Here is a 19,139-nt window from a genome sequence, read left to right as displayed (position 1 = left end):
GGAGCAGATTTGGGTTTAAGGGACGGGAATCAGCAGACTGTCAGCTGACGGGGAGGGCGCTACCATTTCTCTGCTCCTTCACTGCCGTGCGACGTGGAACAGGCCGCTGCATCTCAGCTTCCCCTGCTGCACAAGAGGCGCAATGGATTTAGTCATCTCTGAAAGTGGAGCCCCAGCTGCTCTGGATAACACGAACAAAAGGGCATGAAGAATCCGTAACCACACGAGTAAACAACCTTTTCCCACCACCTCTCTGACCCCAGCTCCCGGGGAGCTCTTTTTCGACCCGCTCTTCCCCCCCCAGCTCCCCGCTGAAGCGGGCACCGTCCCACGTCCGACACGCCGCCCCCCCGCGCCGCGCCAGCGCTCAGAGCCCCGCAGGGGCCGGCCCGGCTGCGGGGTCCCCAGCAGAGCCCGACCTCCCCCGCCCCCGGGCCCCGCCGCTCGGGGCCTCCCCGCGCCCCGCGGCCGAGCCGCAGGCGGCGGCCCGCGGCGGGCGGCTTCAGCACCGCGGACAGCGGCGGGGGGAGCGGCAGCGCGGCCCCGGCCGCACCGGGGGTCCCCGGGGAGCGCGGCCCGGCCCCGGCGCGGCTGCCCCCGGGCTCGGTCCCGCGGGGCCCCGCGCCCGCCTCGCCCCGGCGGAGCTCCCCAGTTCCGGTCACGTTGCCGCCTGTTTACGGCGGGGCCGGGCCGGGCCGGGCGAGGCGGGGCCGCCGCAGGCAGCGCGGGCAGCGCGGGAGCCCGGCGCGGCCCCGGCCCCGGCCCCGGCCCCGGCCCCGGCCCCGCCGCCGCCCCATGACGCCCAGCGGGCGCCCCGCGGGGCCCCGCCGCTCCCCCCAGGTAAGGGACCGGGGCTCGGCGGGGAGGGCGGCGGCGGGGCGGGCTCGGCGGCTTCCCCCCCGCTCCGGGCGAGGGCGAGCGGCCCCGGCGGGGCCGGGGCGGCGGCGCGGAGCCGCCCGCGGGGGTGCGGGCGCTGGCGCGGGGCGCGGGGAGCCGCGGGGACGCGCGGGCGGGCGGCGGAGCGGGCGGGGGCGGCGCGGGGAAGGGGCCGCCGCGCTGCGGGGGCCCGTCCCTCCAGAAGTTGCCTCCAGCCCTTCTTGTGCCTGCGCTAGAAGTTGCTTCACCCCGTGCAGAGCCGCCGGCGGCTCGGTTCTCCTCCTGCTGCAGAAAGCGGCTCCAAGCAGAGCGAGGCTCTGCCTGTTTGCGCGGGCAGCCGCGGAGTTCAGTGTCCGTGGGACTCAGCTGGGGACCAGAAAGCAGTGCTCCGAAATTCCCAAAGTGCGGGATGGCACCGCAGGGATCGCCCGCTCGAGATGATGATGGATTCAAAGCCTTGACGGTGGGACAAATTCTGCTCCCGACGGAGAGCTGAATCCATCGTTAATTCCCCCGGAGCCAGCAGGAGCAAACACGGCCTTGCTTTCAGCATCTGCAACCAAATGACGAGCTTCAGCGTTGGCTGTTAGTCAGGCAGTCGTGTTTAGAGACTTGCGAGAAAACACCATAATTTATAATCAACGTTTGTATTGATTGTATCTTTAAATAGATACTGATAGATAATGAATAGCGAATGGGGCTCCGAGTGTCGTTCTGCCCCTGCTGAGATCAAGGAAGGTTCCCCCTGACTTTCCCAAGGCCGGGCTTTCACCTCGAGGTTCTATTCCTGGCATCGCCACTGCCTCTGTGACCTTCTGCAAGTTTCTTAGCTTCCTGCTGCCTTATTTTCCATACGTTTGAAGACATACTTGCTTCGTGGCGTTGTTGCCAACTTCGTGTTCGTGTTCTTTGAGATTGTAAATACTAAGCAGTATAGATTTCTAATACGTATCAGTGTTTATTCCTGCGTATGTTTTAATGCGAGGGAGGGGGGGTTGCTGGCAACCACAGCAGGATAAGTTATCGACCTGTTCCTGCAAACCTTGTTTGTGCCCTCTGACTCCTAGTTAATTTGCCATTTATGGGGAAAAATAATTACGTGAATAAGGGCTGGTTCTCGGCGTGATGGTGTTTGTGCTGGGGTATGTGTATGTGCAATACCCTGTCTGCCTTTGAAGTGCATCGTCAGGAACGGAGGTTTTTTCTTAGGTCAAAGTTTTGGGATTCTGATTGGCATTAAACAACAGACCTCGGTATAGCTTTGCCCCGCAAGCAAATTCTCAAACAAGCTGTCTGTGCAAGGGAAATCAGTTCTTAGCAGACTCGCAACTAAATCAGTCGTAGCTACTGCAAGGGGTTGCTTCAGTCATTTTGTCTCGTGAGAAATAAGAATTCTGATAAATTGGGATGAAACCTCCCAGAAACCTCCTCTAACTTATCCAGCACTTAACCGGCTCAGCTTTCACAGTTTGTCTGAGTAAACTGGCGGTTGAGGGTTAAGATATTAAAAGTGCATTTTTAAAGCTAAAGATCTGGTCCCAAGTGCCCTGCTGAGCACTGCCCCACCGCTCCGAGGAGAGGCCTGGGAGTCCTGCGCCCAAAACCTTGCACGGTCAGCAAGGGAAACTTGTTCCTGGAAAGCTCTCTCCGATGGAGCAAAGCCCCTTGGGTGTCCAGTCTCCAAAACCAGAGACAGTGTTCAGCTGCAGCTCTGCGGGGAGCAGAGGCCAGCTCAGACTGTAGGTGTCACCTTTGAACAGGGGCAAAAATCACTGTTCAGCTGATTGCTGCCTCCTTTCCAGCTCTGCGTGTGTGTGTATACAACAATCAGAAGCACAAGGGCACAGAGCATCCTTCAAAGTGAAGGGGACTGTCACTTACCCTTGCCTTTTATTCTCAATGACATTGTTTTCTGGAGTCGTAACCTTGTACGTAACTCCTCAAAGCCACAGAGTACGTGGTCACCGCGAAGGCTTCCTCCACCAGTTGCTTTGGCAAGTTAGAACTAGTCTGGAAGAGAAAAGTGACAGCTCCAGCAGCAAGGCAGGGATCAGGGCACTTCCAGCCCCATCCCTACTTGCTGCAGGACGACCATCCTTTTGGGAGCAGCGCTGGCGAGGCCGGGGCGGGGGGAGCTGGTGCTTCTTAGCACGCCTAGGAGAGACAGCCCTAGTCGCTGTGCTTCGGGCCTCGTGCCTCTGACACAGGCTGAAGGTTCCCACCTTGCTTCACCGCGTAGAAATACGGTCATCAGCCCTTGCTGGGTGCTTTGAAGCCCTCGAGATGGGGAGCTTTGGCGTTATTAGCTGGGAGATGCGATGGCCCAGTAAAGCGTGAAGTCAGCCAGCAGCAGCTGATCCCCGGTAACTCCCAACACTTCCCAAGTGATTGTGCTGGGTGAAACGACGAAAGGCACGCATCAAACTAAAGGCTCAAAATGCTGCTGCAGTCTCCACTTGACTTTGGAAGCAACGGAGGGAAGATATCAGTTGTTGAGCGTTCGGTTCTGAAGCCCTTTGGGGTAACGGGTGGACACAGCCTCGGCGAGGCGGGAGTTCATTCCCTGCCTTCTGGTAACGCTAGAGACACCGGAACGGCTTAGAGATGCTCTTGGGGCCTCAGGACTAAATTGCAGCTTCATTAATAGCTCTTGGCTCTTGCATCATTACCTGTGACACAGCTGTCTGAGGGCTGCGGAGCAGAGCGGCACGTTCCTCCCTTCGCTCCGGGGGGCTGCGGGGCTGCAGAAGCAGCAGCAGCCTCAGGTCACCGCCCGCAGCCCCCCGGGCTCCCGTTGCGAGGGGCACAGGAGCCCCAGGAGAGATCTCCCCATCTCTGCTCTTGGGCAGCAGCGCGACCGGCACCGGCGATGTCCCTGTTTGCCTGGGAAGGCAGCTCCTGCCCAGCCTGCCCCGGTGTCCTTAGTGCCGACGGGAGCTTCACGCGTGGACAAGCCGCGGTGCTCTCCCCCAGACACGATCCCTCTGACGTTCCTGCCGCAAGCTGAGAGCCGTTTCTCAAGGGAAACGGTAAAAGTCACGTTGGGTAGGCAAAGCTGATGCAAACCCGCTAAGGATTTCCCATAGCAATTTTGAAAACAGGCTTTCCCTCCCTCCCCAGGTAAATTATGCAGGCTTTTTATCTTCCAAATCAGGGACAACAAACAGATCTCAAGTTCAGATTTTTTTTTCTTTGACTTTCTTTACAGCTTGATATTTATCAACTATTTATTTTTAAAGGAAAACACTTTCATTGGTAAAAAAGGGTAACTTCCCACTTAAAGGGAGGAGGGAAAGTTCAATGGAAAATTTGCAGCCATTTCTACTAAAGCCATTTCAACTAGACGGAACAAAGTGCTTGAAAATAGCACTACGTATCCCCCGGGCTTCGTCCAACCTACTTTCCGATGGTTCCTGAGACGAGGTGCCACAACTCCCATTAAGAAGCTGCTCCAGAGCCCAGCACATGGCGGTTTCACAGCCTCCCCGCGGCCCGGGCGGGCAGGAGGGCACGTGCTGCGGTGTGATTTGTATTCCTGGCCTGCGCAGATGCCAGATAACTTCTGTAGCTGTGGCACTGGCACAAGTAAATTAGCCCCCCCACCTTTAACGAATCCCCATCATTGCCAGCTCTCACGGTACAAAGAATGAATGCCAGCTCCTTGTCTATTAATTACGGTGCCATCGAGAAAGGCTAGGTGACTTAGGAGACTAAAAAATCATCGCCTTGCCACTCAGAAGAATGGGAATGATTAGGAAGGAAAGTCTAGAGCTAGGTTTTTTCGCCCCCCTGATCCATTTTCAAATGCCCAGCGCTGAGGGACCGCAGATCCCCGGGGTGCCTGGAGGTGCCCGTGGTTTCCTCGCTCAGAGCGCGCACACCTTGCGTTCAGGCGGGCAGGACTAAGCAGGCTGACCCAGGGCTATTTTCACTGACATGGCATTGTTCCACAGGGAAGCTTTAAGCCGGTATAAATCATACTTCCCACAATAAGCACCTTAAATGAGAAGCAGGACCTTTGTATCTGTTGCTTTTATGTATCACTCCAGCCTTTTTCATGCTTTCCCATAGCATTCATGGGGTGAATGTTTGGAGCATTTCATTCCCTGAACAGCAGAGCCATCCTAAAACTTAAAATTTCATTATTTTGCCTCCAGAAATGGTGCCCTGGGACATGAAAAAAACCGCAGTGGCAATCCACCGTAAATGCCAAAGCCAGTTCCCATTACTCCATGTTCTTATTTTAGGCCTTATGCGGAGCGCCCGCAGGCAGGCGCACCCCCAGGCTGCAGAGCGAGCCCCGAGGCAGCGCTCTGAGGGGGATGCCCAGGCCAGCCCCCAGCCCCTCGCACAGCTGGGTCTGACCCTCAAGCAGGGGGCAACCACAGGAGAACACCATTTCTGGGATTTCTACTTATTTACATGCCGGTTAGGTGCTGCAGCTGCCTCTGAGCACCCTGCCTGTGCACCACCGGCATCACAAGTTGGGGTACCCACCCAGCCCCCTCCCAGCGCACCCCACGCCGGCTGCAGGAGAGGAACGGCAGCACCGGAGCTCCCCAAACCGGTGGCACTGGCCTGCCTCGGGGACATTGCAGCCGAGACACCCCCCGTGGACGCCAGGCCGATGGCTGGCTGCTGGGCTTGCAGGGGGGGCAGCAAGGCAGAGCCCCCCCATGCAGCACCCCCGGAGGCAGAGCAGCACCAGCCCCTCGGGGGGGGCTCTCGTTCCCCATGGATCCCGTGGCAGCCGTGGCTACGCGAGAGGTGTCAGCGGAGCTGCCAAGTCGCCAACGGGAAGGGTCACACCGGTACCAGGAGCCACGGCCGGTGAGGGTGGGCTGGGGCTGGCCGTGGGGCAATGCCGCAGCAGCGGGGCACAGCAGGAGACACCCCGAACCCGTTAGTTCTGGAGCCTCGCTGCACCCCCTCTTTCATAAAATAGTAGGAATACGGAGACCTGACTTTAAGAATTTCACAAATTTGGCTTTGGCAAGAACAAAGCTTTGAACTCAGGGCACTGCCAAGATCGCTTTCTGTGGAATCAAGCTTAAATGCAGCTTGATTCGATTTTGGTTGCGGGAATTATCTTAAAATGTACTACGTTACCGAGCTGGGTGTGCCGCAAACATGAGCCAAAGCGCTCGCTTAGTTCTGAAGTTTCTATAGAAAACAAACTGAAGTCGGACGCGGACGAAGGAGGGAATGGAAGCAGCTTCCCAGGGACAGGACGGTGCACGCCGTCCCTCAGGCTTGCTGGCAAAACGTCTTCCCCACCGTCACCTCGGTTTGCTGTAGCTTCCCCTCCTCCCGGGCTGGGCGCGGGGAGGAAGGACGGATTCCGCATCCATATGAAACGGTATTTCCCAGGATTAAGGGTTCTTTCAGGGGTTTATTTTTATCTCCTCGGCGCAGCGGCACAGGTAGGCAGCTCGCGCGGCTGCTTCGCCGAAGCCATTACTTAACACGTGGTGATGGACCCCCAACGCGGGCTGAGCTGCCCGGCGCGGGGCTGACAGCAGCTCGTCTGCCAGGCGAGTTACCAGGGAAGACGTTTCTTCTTCTGGAAGACAACATGACTCTCCTCGCCGCGTAGCACTGATCGGGTTAGACGGGGCGTGTTGTATTTTTCATGTGTTAGATCTCTTGCTGCAGTTACTGCTTTGTAATACGCGGCTTGTCAAGTGAGAGCCAAAATCGTCTCTGGTGCAACTCCCACCTGGGGACTGCGGGGAGCAATCCTGTCCCAGATGTAATCCTGCTCAGCGATAAAATATTTCCTAGGGCCAAATTCAAAATAGAAATGAGCCATTCCAATGCCAGGGTCCATGTAGCAGCATTTTCTACTCATGCAGTCCCTGAGCCTCCCAGCCCGGCTCCAGGACGGGAGCCGGCCCCAAGAAGTGCTGGGGCGGTGGGATGGCTTGGGGCCATTCCCCGGGGATCTTCTGAGCAGAGCTGCTTCGCCCACAGCCCCGTCCCCGGGAAAGGGGCAGAGGAGAGCAGCCACCCACCTCCCTACCCGGCACCCGGCGGGCTCTGCCCCTCGCAAGGGCTCCGGGGCGCGGGCTCGCCAGCCCGCTGTGCTGCTCTAGGTCTGATCACGAGCCATCTCTGCTCCCTGCAGGCCTGGACTGTGAACTTGGTTGCGATGGAGACCGTGTCCCTGGAGCACCAGATCCAGAGCGTGCAGCGGCACATCGCTTTTCTGAAGAAGGAGCAGATGGAGCTGCTCCATGACCTGCACCTGGAGATCCTCCGCTTGCAGAAGCACTGCTCAGGTGAGCGTTGGGGTGGCCGCGGCGTGCGGGAGCTGCATGCCCACGGAGCACGTCGGGCAGGAAAGCTCCTGCTGGCGCCCCGGGTCCCGGCGCCAGTCCCGCACGGGAGCTCGTGGTGGCGTTTGGCGGGACACAGAGGAGGAGAGCGCCAAGCCGCAGGGGATCCTGCTCGGTGTGGGATCAGGGGAGCTCCATCCCCTTCAGGCTCCCGCTTGCACCCAGCTGCCACCAGCCCCTCCCTGGACCGTGCTACGTGGCCACCCAGTCTGGTGTGGGTCAAACCCTCTGCCATCGCTCCTCTGCGAACGGGTACCAGCAGCTTCCTCCAGCTGCAACACTGAAGAACCAGAGCGATTTTTTTTCTGGGCATCAGCTGGCCGGGCGGGTGATAAGACAGGAGGCTGTGTTGATAATCACCATTAAAACCCTCTCCTTTTGTTTTCACGCCATGCTCGGGGCACGCTTCTGAACGAGGATTAGCCCCGGTAGCGCAGCACTCTCGCCGGCTGCGTGCTCCTGCACCTTGCAGTAGTTTGGCTGCAGGAGTCGCTGCCCCAAGGGATTCGCTGGTGTAAGGAAAGGGAAAAACCCAGCATTAGCCAGCAAGATAGCCCTTCCTTTTCCTCCTGTGATCTGTGCCCACAAAGGTATTTTGATCATTAAAACATGAAAACAGTTCATCATTTCTCCCAGATGCCGGTGGGCTAAGGGAGAGAAGAGAGTTGAACACTGTCAGTAATGGGGGCATATGAGACCGCTTTCAGAACGGGAGGAAATGCGATTTTCTTGTCTATGTTTTGTTGCTCTCTATTCTCTTGCACACAGAGAGGCGAAATCCGTTCCCTTGCTGCTGGCCCAGCCCAGAGCCGTCCGGCTCTAGCGCCGGTGTTGGTACCCCCGTGCCGTGCTTTACCGCTGCGGTGCTGAATGAGCACTAACGCCAGCAGCATCGGCACGTCTCTTCCCCCGCCGCAGGTTGCTCCCTGCTCTGGAGGGAGGGTCCCTGCCAGGCATCCTCAGCAGTCCCTCACCCAGGGGCTGCAGCCTCCCAGCCTTTCCCGAGCTCGGGGGCTGTCACCAGGAGCCGGGCCCCTCGGGAAGGGGGCCAGTGGCTCCCCAGGGTCACGGCAGACCCTGCAGCAGCCGGCCGGGGTCTGCCCATCTCCAGTCCCCAGGAAACGCAGCCACGAGCCCGGTGCGGGGCTCGGGGACCTGCCCCGGCTGCGGGACACACAGCCACCAGCCCCCGGCCTGTGGCCCCGCTGCGGCAATGTCGCCCTCCCCTTCAGCCAGCCTCGCAAGAGCGACGGCTCCCCAGCCTCCTGCCCGCCACCGAAACTCATTCCAACTTGTGCCATCACTCTCATCAATAATTCAGCCATAGCTAATTACTTCTTGTCTTCCAGCTTCTCGTCTTCCCTGATTCCTGGGAAACAAAGACATTTCTGCATTGATGGAATTCTCTATTTTGCCCTGTCCTTTCCGAGATTTTGCTGTTCTCATTGTTTTCTTTTAATGGCTTCATCCACAGCCTCTCCAGATAGGTGAGACAGCAGAGTTCTCATACCTAAACCAGGCTGGGGGGTTCTGAGTCCCCAGGGACAGAAATGAGCCCGTTGCACAGCTGGTTAGCAGCGATCTCCTTCTGTGCGGCTGAACCACGGCACTGTCTGACCGGACAACTCACATCCTCGTCTGCGAGGGGTGTGGTTCTGCAAAGCCAAGGGGGCAAAGCCCCTGCTTAGTTTTAAGATGACTTTGCTGACGGTTTGAATGCCATTGCCTGGTGGGGCTGTTTGCAGGAGGAAAGCGGAGTCGGTCGGTCAGTGCTTCCCCCGTTGAGGCCCTGCGCCGGCTGCCCTGGAGATGTTGTTTCAGACCTTAACTTTTGCACCATCCCCTCGGTCTCCCCAAGGCATCACCGCTGGAAATGCCCACCCTCCTGCAAAGCTCTGTTTCTCAGCTGCCACCTACTCAGCCCTGAGAAGCTCCATCTGCCTGCAGCAGCAGCAGCAGCGGCAGTTTCCAGGTGCCAGAGCCCTCGCCGACGGAGGGACCGTCTGCTCTGAGGGGGAGCCGAGCCGGCTGTGTGCGGCGGAAGGCATGCAGCAAGCCAGCACCTTTGGATCCAGGCTGGATCCAGCAGCAGAACATATGTGTTCAGAAGGGACCTTATTCAAGTAAATAAATCCCCAGGTTTGCTGCCTCGGGACCCAAAGCAGTTCCCGCTGGCTGTGCCCAGCATCCCGGGAGCCTCCGACACCAACGGCTGCTGCTGGCCCAGCAGCAAGGGCTGAAGGTGGGATGGAGCCTCCGTGTGCTCAGGCCCCACGAGCCCCCCGACACCCGGCAGCCTTGCGCCCCTCGCCGCAGCCTGGCAGGAGGAGGGGGCGGCTGCTTTGGGCAAATCCCACAGCCCTCGCTGCGAGGCCAGGGCAGCACTGGCCCCAGCAAACCCCTGCAGCCCAGCATTCCCAGTCCGAGGCTTTACAGGAAGGTAAGGCAGCCCGGAGCCACGTGCTGTGATTCATTTATTGGAACGAGCCTTGCGTAACAGCAGAGAGTTGGCTTCCCTCCCACTCCCGTTTTATTTGCAAGGTATAAACACAGCAGAAATAGCAATAGATTCCTCTGGCTCTTCTGTTTCTCCTTTTACTGGAAGATGAGCTCAAGCCTTGTGGCAATAATTAGCCTGCTCAGTGGTGTTAGCGGAGTGACGGAGGGAAGGCTGGTGCCGGGAGCAGAGCCGGGCTGGGGGGGATCCCTGCAGGCGATAGCAAAGCTGGCTGGATGGGCTGTGCCGACGGTCCCTCCGTACCCTCACACATTGAGGCATCAGGACAGTCCTCCCAGGCAGCAAAGGGGGAAGCCCGATGCGTTGAGAGAAGCCATGTCTTAAATAAACCCATTTCTAGCTTGCCTGTGAGCGTTTAGCCGCCCTGAGGGGCACACGGCCGCCTCGAAGAGGGTCACGGGCCCTCGGACAGCCGGGGCTGGGGCTGCGGGGAGGACCCGTACGTCCTAGCCCATGGCAGGGACCATGGCTCCCGACCTCCTCAGCTGCCTCCTGCACCAGGCAAGTTGAAGTGCATCACCGGGCCGTGCCCCGTCCCCTGCCCTGTGCAGGGGTCACCCGGAGGCACCGGGGCCGAGCGGGAGAGCTGCTGGGAGCCGGCTGCAGCCAGGGCCGGCAGCACGGGAGGTGGGATATGGAAGCGCAGAGCAGCTGGATCCGTCCCGCAGAGGCCAGGACCGCCTGGGAGCCCTGCGGGGTGCTCTCCCCTGGATTTGCCCCTCGGGGGTCGTGGGGACGGTGGTGGGGCAGGTTCCCACCAGCCCCCGTGGCTCCAGCGCAGAAGCTGGGACCCTGGGTTGTGCATCATCCCCGAGCCCTGCCCGCACTCCGCAGGGCAATGTCTTCTTTGGAAATGGGTGACTGCTTTAGTTTTCATTTGAAATATATCTGAGACTCCAAACCTATTATTTTAGCTTCAGAAAAATAACACAGTTGCCATTGATTTCCAATGGGGCAGTCAGGAGCGCTGAAAGCTTTCCAGAAACTGCATTACATTCTCGGTTACTTCTGCCTTCTCACTACAGATTTGTTTTCCAAGACAGACGGGCACAGCAGCCTGAGCCAAGCGTTTCGTTTCAGAAGGATGGCAGTGATGAGGATTAGAGTCAACATGAAAGCAGATTAAAAGAAAAATGTAGGGCAAAGATTAACCATTTGAACTCATTTTCAGGGGAAGAAAAGCCCCAAAACAACCACATGCTGCTGCTGCCCTTCTCCTCTAGAGCTGCTGGCGGCTTGGTGGGCTGTGCTAATTAACTCAAAAGAGATTGTCTGTAAAGGTGTGCAGGTCAAAGTGAACTCCAGAAAGTCCCTGAGCTCCCTCCCTCACTGCCCTTGTGAGCTGGGTTTGTAGCCCTGGGCTTGGCAGAGAGCAGGCAGAGTGCAGGCAGTGAGCAGGCAGCGCAGGCAGCATGTCAGGGCTGAGCAGGCAGGTAGGGGCTGCAGCCCTGCGATGGACTCATCCCCGCAGGACGCCGCCCTCGATGCTGCTGCTGCTGCTGCTGCTGCTGCTGCTGCTGCTGCTGCTCCCGGGTGCAGCGTGGGCGTGGGGCAGCTCTGCCTGCAGCTGCCTGCACCCGGACCCCAGACCCCGCTACCCTGTCCTGGGCCCGCTGCAGCGGGAGATGGGACAGCCGCAGGGACACTTTGCAGTGCCCAGGGTCTGCAGCCGCTCTCCCGCGGTGGGACGCCTGTATCCAGCAGCCCTGAGGAGCCTCCCTCGGGAAGCTGGGGCCACGTCCCGCAAACAGCAGCTCCTCTGCAGCACTGGGGCTGCCTTGCCCCCCTCTGCCCGGGGAGATACCTGCAGCACCCCGGCTGCGCTCGGTGCCAGGCTGAGAGAGGATTTTGAAGGCACACGTGGCCCCCGGAGCAGGGCAGCATCCTTCTGCGGGCCCATCGCGCAGGGACGAGGCCGTCCCGCTTGCGTCACGTGCAGAGGCAGAGATCGGCCTGGAAGGAGTAAATTATGAAATACTTGGGGTGGCAGCTTACACTTTGGTCTATTTTCAGTCTGTTGCTCTGCTCTTTGTCCTGCTTTAAAGCACCAAAAATGGTTCAGCAACAATCTTAGAAAAAGAAAAGGCGTTGCCGGAGAAATGGAAGCTCTCCCCGCGCCGTGGGGCAGGGTCTGCAGACGCTGCCTTGGCCGTGTCACAGGGGCGAGCGCCGTGGCAGATGCCAGATCCCAAGGCTGCTTAATAACGTATAAATTGCCAGAATCGTCTATTTTTGGCTCAGCCTGTGGCTGATGCTCCAAGATGGCCACGCTCACACCGTGGGCTGGGCAGAGGGAGTGCCACAGCCGCGGGGATTGCCAGTGCCTCGGCAGCCCCGTCAGGGAGCAGGGGGAGACACGGGGAGCGCGCGGGACCGGCGGGATGCTCCTTCTCATTCCCGCTTGATTTCTCTTCCAGAGCTCACCCATGACCTGGAAATAAAAGAGCTGGAAGCCCGCCAGCAAGGTAAGAGCCTGGGTTGTGCATGAGATAAGGGGGAGCGGGTGCGGGTGCGGGGGGCCACCCGAAGAGCCCGCGGCCGGAGGGGACCCATCGGGGCCGCCCAGGGAGGGGACATGGCCCTCGTCTGCAGGGAACAGTCGGGCTGAGGGCAGAGCTGTGGCTGGGAAGTCAGGGTGTGTGTTCACAGCCTGTTGGCAGCCCAGTTGAATGCCTGGGCAGCCACCTAGGAAGGCTTTGCATGTGAAAGCCAGCATCCCTGGGCTGGCTTTGCTAAAGCCCTGACACAGACACCCGGGAGGAGCTCACAGACCCCCAGGGTGGGACTCAAAGCCTGCAAACCCTTCAGCCCCAGGGAAAAGCCAAGGACATTATCAGCTCCCCCTCAAGCTCAGCTCGCCGATTGCAAACCAGACGCCGATTCAGAAAATCTCCTGGCACTCTTGGTTCATTAAACAGTCAGTTTTGCCCACAGCATAATCTTTCACATTCCAAAATAAGGGGGAGAAAAGTCTTGGTGCATGAAAAATGTCTGCAAGCTCCAGGCACCATCCCAGGCCTGGGACCAGCAGCAGAGAGGTGCTCAAAAGGCATTTCACAACACGCTGTCCCCTTGGGCCACCCGGCCCCGTGTCCTGCAGCCCCTCCCGGGGCAGCCCTGGAGCTCTGGCAAAGCGCTTCTCCAGCCCAAAGGCAGCTTCATCCACCCAGGACAGGCAAAGGGGACTGGGGGTAACTGGAAACCCACGGGCAATTCCCCCATCGCGAGGCTGTGCCACAGGCAGGACACCTCCTGCCAGACCAGCGTGGCACAGGGCTCTGGCATCTCGCGGTGCTGGCAAGCAGCGGGCTGGCCCCCGCGACCTGACGGCTGAGGGATGAAAGGGAGCTGGCACTGAGCTTACCCTGATTTCAGCTCCTCTATTCCAGCAACGAGTGGCCAGATGGGCAGGGGCCTGGCCACGGGCTGGGCTGTGCCCAGCTGCACACAGACACGCCAGCGGAGCAGGGACACCCCAGGCATGGCGTCCCACTGCCAGCACGCAGCTGGGCACTGGTCCCCCCCTTCCTGAGCATCCCTCTGCCGTAGCCCCTCGTCTGGAGGCAGATGCAGCTGCTCCCTGCGTCCTGCACGCACACACGCACCCGCAGCCCTGACCCGTGGAGCAGAGTCCGGCCAGCCTGGCGCCCGAGTGGGATGCGTTGGGCAACTCTCCGGGAGGTGGACTCTGGCCGGTGGCCCCCGCGGGCAGGACCTGGGCGCTCCCCCGAAGGATGTGCCCGGCTCATCTGCCCCTCCTGGGCAGCCGCCGGCCCCTTTCCGGCAGGGCTGCGGTGCCCAGGGGCTCCCACCGCCCACCTGGCTGGGGCCATGGCCCCGCTCCGTCCACAGCCCAGCTTGTCGGTGTCCCTGGGGCGTCCCTTTGGGCTCTGTCCTGCCTGGCCTTGCCTCTGTCCCAAAGTGTCACAGGCTGAGACCGTCCTCACCACGCTGCTCCCGCGGGCCAGCAAATGCCACTGCACAGCTCTGGGTGACGCATCCCTGTCCCCAACAGCACGCGGGTCAGGCAGGGGCAGGCAGTGGTGCCCGGGCACCCGTGGCCAGCAGAGGATGCTCTGTGAGCATCCCAGCTCCTCTTCCTCCTCTGTCCCAGGGATGAAGCTGAAACTCGTCCCTGGTGCTGCCCGGGCACGGTCCCTGGCACCGAGCCCCAGCTTGTGCTTCATCCTCAGAGCTGGGGCTGGCAGTGCCAGGGCGGGCGCGGGGCCGCTCTCACCGGGGCTGTCGGGGTTCTCGTCCCTTGGCAGCACCCTCACTCAGTGCCATGACCTGCTCCAGGGGGACATGGCGCTTCCAGCCCCAGGGCCGTCCTCAGGAGGAGGATGCGCAGCCGGCGGTGCACACCCAGCCCCTCTCAGGCCATCACAGCCCCCAGCAGACCCCTGTTCCCACCTCAGCCCCCTCTTCCCGCTGAGCCTGAGGTCCCTTCCCCACACGGGTGGGCTCGCTGCGGATGGGAGGGCCTCGCGTCCAGCCTGCCGGGTGCCATCGGTGCGTCACAGACCATAATTCGCAGCGAGTCCCACTCACAGGTCTCTGCCCATCCTTCAGCCTTTTAACAGCTTACAAAGAGTAGGATCACATTTGCCACATTTATGGGGCAACCACCTGATTTAAGACGCCATCAAATGATTGCTCTACAAATGCCACTCATGTAATAATTACTGTGTGCAACTGCCTCCCTTAAGATCTCATTATAAAGCATTTTTCTTCTGCAGAGGACACTTAGGAGCTGAGGCTATAAAGCCGTTGCAAATCGTATCGTAAAAAGCAGAGATTATTGCAGACAATGGGAGCAGGCCTGGGCAGGCAGGGGTGAGCACGGGTAGGTGCCAGCCCTCGGGGAGGAGCGTTCGCTCCCCTCCCTGCGCCCCACCAAGGGCTGGGCGCAGGAGCTTGCGGCCAGGGCTGCCAGGGGCAGGAGCCTGGCCACGGGCAGGGAGGGTGCACCGGGGCGGTCTGGCCCCCCATGGCCCTGTGCCAGGCTCACGGCACGGCGGCACAGCCTTCCGCTGCCCGCTGAGCTCAGCCCTTTCACCGCAAGGGTGCGAATCCCCCGCACCGGCTGCTGCCGTCCCCCAAACACCTCCCAGGGCTGAGCGCAGGGAACGCAGCCGGTCATGAGCTGCAGCGGCCGCAAGCAGAAATCTGTGCCTGGGCCAGGTCCCCGGCATCGGTGACAGCCCTGCGTGAGCAGCGTGCCTTTCCTTTTGGAGATGACAACGCTTTTTGGCCAAGGACAAGAGCACTTTGAGCCACTGCCCCCTGCTCCCTCCCACCCAAGAGTGCAGAAGGGAGGAGAAATCCAGCTGCCAGCGACGCTCCAGTCTCCCCCTTCCCGTTCCGGAGCATCCTTCCCAATGCACCACCTTCAAGACAGTTCCACTGTCCCAAGTGCAAGGCCAGCACCCGTGGAGGACTGCAGGGCCCCAGGGAGCCCCCCAGCACACGGGGCTCCCGGCCGTGCCAGCCTGCAGGAGAGCTTCTTGGAGCGGGGGGTGCTCGGGCCAGCCCTGCCCCCCTGGGGCGCGGGGGAACCCTCCCTGGTGCACAGGAGTGGGTCCCTGTGGACCCGCACGTGGCCATGGTGCAGGACCTGGGTGCCCTTGTCCAGGGACGCCTTCAGTGCGTTTCTACAGCGAAGCGAAGGCTGCCCAGAGGAGAGGAGAGAGTCACCACGAAATGAGTCGCTGTGGCTGCCATGCTTCCCCTCCATCCCTCATCTCCTCCAGCTTTTCAAGGTCATTAGGCAGAAGGGATTGGGGAAATGCAAGGTGTTGTTATCCAAATTGCTCTACAGGTGTTTACTCAATGCAGTCTCTTGATGCCACCATGGCGGGCGGGAGGGAGGAAGGATGGATGGCGAGTGGGACGGATGGATGGATGGTGGGATGGATGGCAGGCAGGCGTTATCCCGCAGGCAGGTGGAAGGGAGCCCGCACGGGCCGGCCGGAGCGGTGCAAGGTGTGCGGGAGCGGTGTCCAGGACCGCAGGTGAAGTCACACTTTTTTGGGTGCCGTGGTGTGACTCATAAGGGCCGGGGCAGGGAGGGCATTCGTCACCCGCTGAGGTGTGGGAAGGGCAGGGAGGGCGGTGGGAGCCCTGGGGAACCTGCTGCTTGATGCAGTGCCTCTGTTTTAACAAGTCCCGTCCGCGCCCCATCGCTGGCAGGCAGCTGCTGCCAGGCGCAGAAGGATGAACAGGTCAGGCGTTAGCAACCAGAGGTGACGGCGTGGGGAGCGCACAGCGGGCGGGGAGGGCTGGCTGCCTGGCCATCCTGCCCCCCAGGACAGGCTCCCCTGTTCGAAGGGGTTCCTTCCCTGCCAAGCACAGCCTGGCTCCTCCGTAATCCTGGATTATCATCTCCATCCTCTCTAATCGGGCTGTGGAGTCTTGGGGCTTGAGGTCGACGACAGCTCCGAAGTTGGGCTGGTGGTTTCACTGCCGCCGTTTCCTTTTCTCTCCCAGCCCGCAGGCTCCCTGTGCCCTGTTTGCATACGCACAAAGTCACTTTTAGGATGAAAAACTAGTTACCTAGGGAAATTTTAAAACTGCAGCACAAGGCTGCAGCGAGGCAGAGGCGGCAGGTTCCATGGCAACAGCACCTCCGCTGAAACTGCCTTTGCTGTCACCTCCCGCGTTTGGGTGTTACACATCCCACCGCGCCTGCAGCACCGCAGCTCGGGGCTGATGGGGTTCCCGTGCCTGCTTGCAGTGCGCAGGGAAAGGCTGCCTGCGCTGGCGGGGAGCCCGCGCTTGGGCAGCTCATGGGGAGTTTTGGAGCCCCAGCTCCCAAAGGTGCCCGAGCAGCCTCGACAGCACTGCTGGGACATGCCAGCACCATGGAGCACCTGGCAGCTGCGTCCATGTGCCCTCACAGCCACGTCGGGAGCGCGCAGGGACCCGCTGGGAGCGGTGGGCTGAGGCCATCGTGCCGGGCTGAGCCCCCACTGCCTCCCCTGACCCCCTTCTGTGCCTTGCCCCACAGACGCCCTGGACCGGGAGCTGGAGGAGAAGTGCCGGGCAATGGAGGCCCAGCTGCAGGAGAAGGAGAAGGACAACCTGGAGCTGCGCAAGGAGCTGCGGCACAAGGAGACGCTGGTGGCCGCGCTGCGGTCCAGCCTCCGCAACAAGGAGCGCCGGTTCCTGGAGGAGCTGAAGCGGCGGAGCCACCGCGTCACCATCCTCGACACCGAGCTGCAGAAGCAGACGGAGGCGGCCGCCTACCTCTCCCTGCAGCTGCACGCCACCGCCCAGCGGCTGCCGGGCCCCCGGGCGGGTGGGCGGCCGCCCCCCGAGCAGCCCCCCGCCGGCCCTCCGGCCGAGGGCAGGCCCCGGCGCCGCGGCCACAGGGCGCACCCCCGGCGCCCACCCGGGGACAACGCCCGCCCCAGGGACCCCGTGCCGGAGGAGCACGACGCCATGCCCGACCCAGCCCTCTTCCTCTACACGGCGCGGCCGCACGTCCCGCAGCGCCCGCCGCCAGAGCCCCCCACCCAGGCCCGTGGCATGGCCGGTGCTGCTGCGGCACCCCGGGCGCAGAGGCCCCCCCGGCAGCCCGCGCAGGAGCCGGTGGCCAGGGCCAGGTCAGCCAAGGGCGAGCCCAGCAAGAGGCAGGGGTCCGGCCCCTGCGGTGCCCCTCAGGCCTGGGAGTAGGCGTCGAGAGGGCGGCATGGCCGGACCGGCCGGGAAGGCCTGAGCCCGGCAGCACCGGGGTGGGCGCCGGCCGAGGTTGCTTTCCCCCTGCCCCTGAGGGCAGCAGAAAGCGGGTGCCCTGCTCGCGCCTCCTGCCTGCAGGCAGCCAGGGAGGATCCCCCTTACCCGAAGGGTCTGAGCCGGGGGTGCCGCCGGCAGCATTGCGGGGCAGGCGGGCGACCCAGCACGGGGTCTGCGAGGGGAAACAGCTGAGCGCCTGTCCAGAGCTTCCAAGGAAAGAAAGAGAGAGAGAACAAAAGAGAGAAAAAGAAAGAAAATTAGCATTTCTGCAATGAGAAGATCTTCCTGCTGCTGCTGCCCCTCGGAGCGGATGCTGGGTGTCTTTTCCCCAGCCAGGGAAGGTCCTGAACAACAGTCGGTCCCATGCGTGCAGGAGGGATCCCCCCTCCATGGGGACGGTGCAGCCGTGCCAGCCAGGTGCCAGACCCTCTCTCCCCTGCGCGGTGATTTGGCTGTCTCTAAACACAGATTTCCCCCACGTTACATTTACACGTAGGACTTGGACAAGGCGGCTCGCCGTGAGCTGCGAGCACCAGCCCTGCCGGTTGCCCCGCGCGGCTCCTCGCCTGCCGCAGCCTTGCTCCACGTGCTGCTGGAGCAGGGCTGCGACTTGCACCCCCCGCGCCGGGCAGGTCTTGTCTCGGCACCAGCGTTTCGGTTCTCGGTCACATCCGCAGCCAGGTCTGGGTTTCCCGCAGACGACTGAGCAGCCACCTCAGGAGCGTGCTGCTGGCAGCGAGCCATGGTGCACCACGATACGCAGAAACCCTGCTGGGGCCAAACCAGCCCCAGGCTCAGCTTCCAAGAGGAGCAGAGGCTGGAAAAGCCACTTCGCCTGTGTCCCTTGCTGCGTCCCCCAGGGCCAAGCTGCTGCGGGGCCCTCCAGTCCTCCCCCACCGCCTCCCAGTCCCTCCCCGCGCAGCGGCTGTACAGCACGCAGCCTTCGCCCCGCCGGGGCAGCCTTGCCCAGTCTCCAAACTAAACTGGCGGCTTTATACATCCATTCCCTGGATGTTCTGAAACAACAGAAACAGGGAGAGGAGAGAACAACGCCGGCAGCTGGGCAGGGCAAAGGTCTCGCTGCTCGGGCACCAGCGGGACCTGCGCTGCTCCGGGCAATACCGAGGGGCAGGTTTTGCCCCAGTGGTTTGGCTGCCAGCCCTGGCCGGCCCGGCCGCGCAGGCGTGCTGGGAAGGCGATGCCCAGCTGGGAGCCCCGGCCCCTGCCCGCAGCCAGCGCCCTGCCTGGTCGCCTCCCGTGGGACCCCCACTGCCTCCGCGGCTGGCACGGGCAGGGGGAAGCCGCGGGCTGCGATCGGGCCCAATTTCTTTCCAATTCAGTTTGAAACCTCTTCAAAAACATCACCCTCGTAGACCAGTCGGGCTTAGCCTGCCCAAGCTCACCTGCAGCGTGCCCATGCAGTCAGAGGTGTCTATTTTTGTAGTTCAATATTTATATACTATATTAAAATGCTTTTACGAGATTCTCAGCAACAGTTCCTAGGCCAGCTCTTTGGTAAAAACGAACGCCTAAGCGTACGAGCTGCACTAGCAGGACAGAAATTAGCAGCTTTTGTAGCTTTTATTTGGCTGTGATGTGAATAGTCAGGCTTCGGAGGGCAAGACCCGTCGTGCTCCCCCCGGGGCACCCTCGAGGGCTGGGACCCCCAA

At 61.2% G+C, this 19,139-nt stretch overlaps 1 protein-coding gene across 1 annotated transcript; it reads left to right on the top strand.

The window, feature by feature from the left end:
- Positions 1–795: 795 nt before the first annotated feature.
- Positions 796–17,409, top strand: CCDC92B (coiled-coil domain containing 92B; the record flags this gene model as incomplete). The annotated part of the gene is made up of 4 exons (XM_082328680.1): positions 796–840; positions 7,004–7,157; positions 12,150–12,197; positions 16,742–17,409. The coding sequence occupies 4 exons, from the start codon at positions 796–798 to the stop codon at positions 17,407–17,409; spliced, it is 915 nt and encodes a 304-aa protein (XP_082184806.1).
- Between the last annotated feature and the right edge of the window lie 1,730 nt (positions 17,410–19,139).

This window comes from Platalea leucorodia, assembly GCF_965183815.1.
Source record: "Platalea leucorodia genome assembly, chromosome: 16".
NCBI lineage: Eukaryota > Metazoa > Chordata > Aves > Pelecaniformes > Threskiornithidae > Platalea > Platalea leucorodia.
The sequence above is the reverse complement of the archived record's forward strand: the minus strand, read 5'-3'. Positions and strand labels throughout refer to the sequence as shown.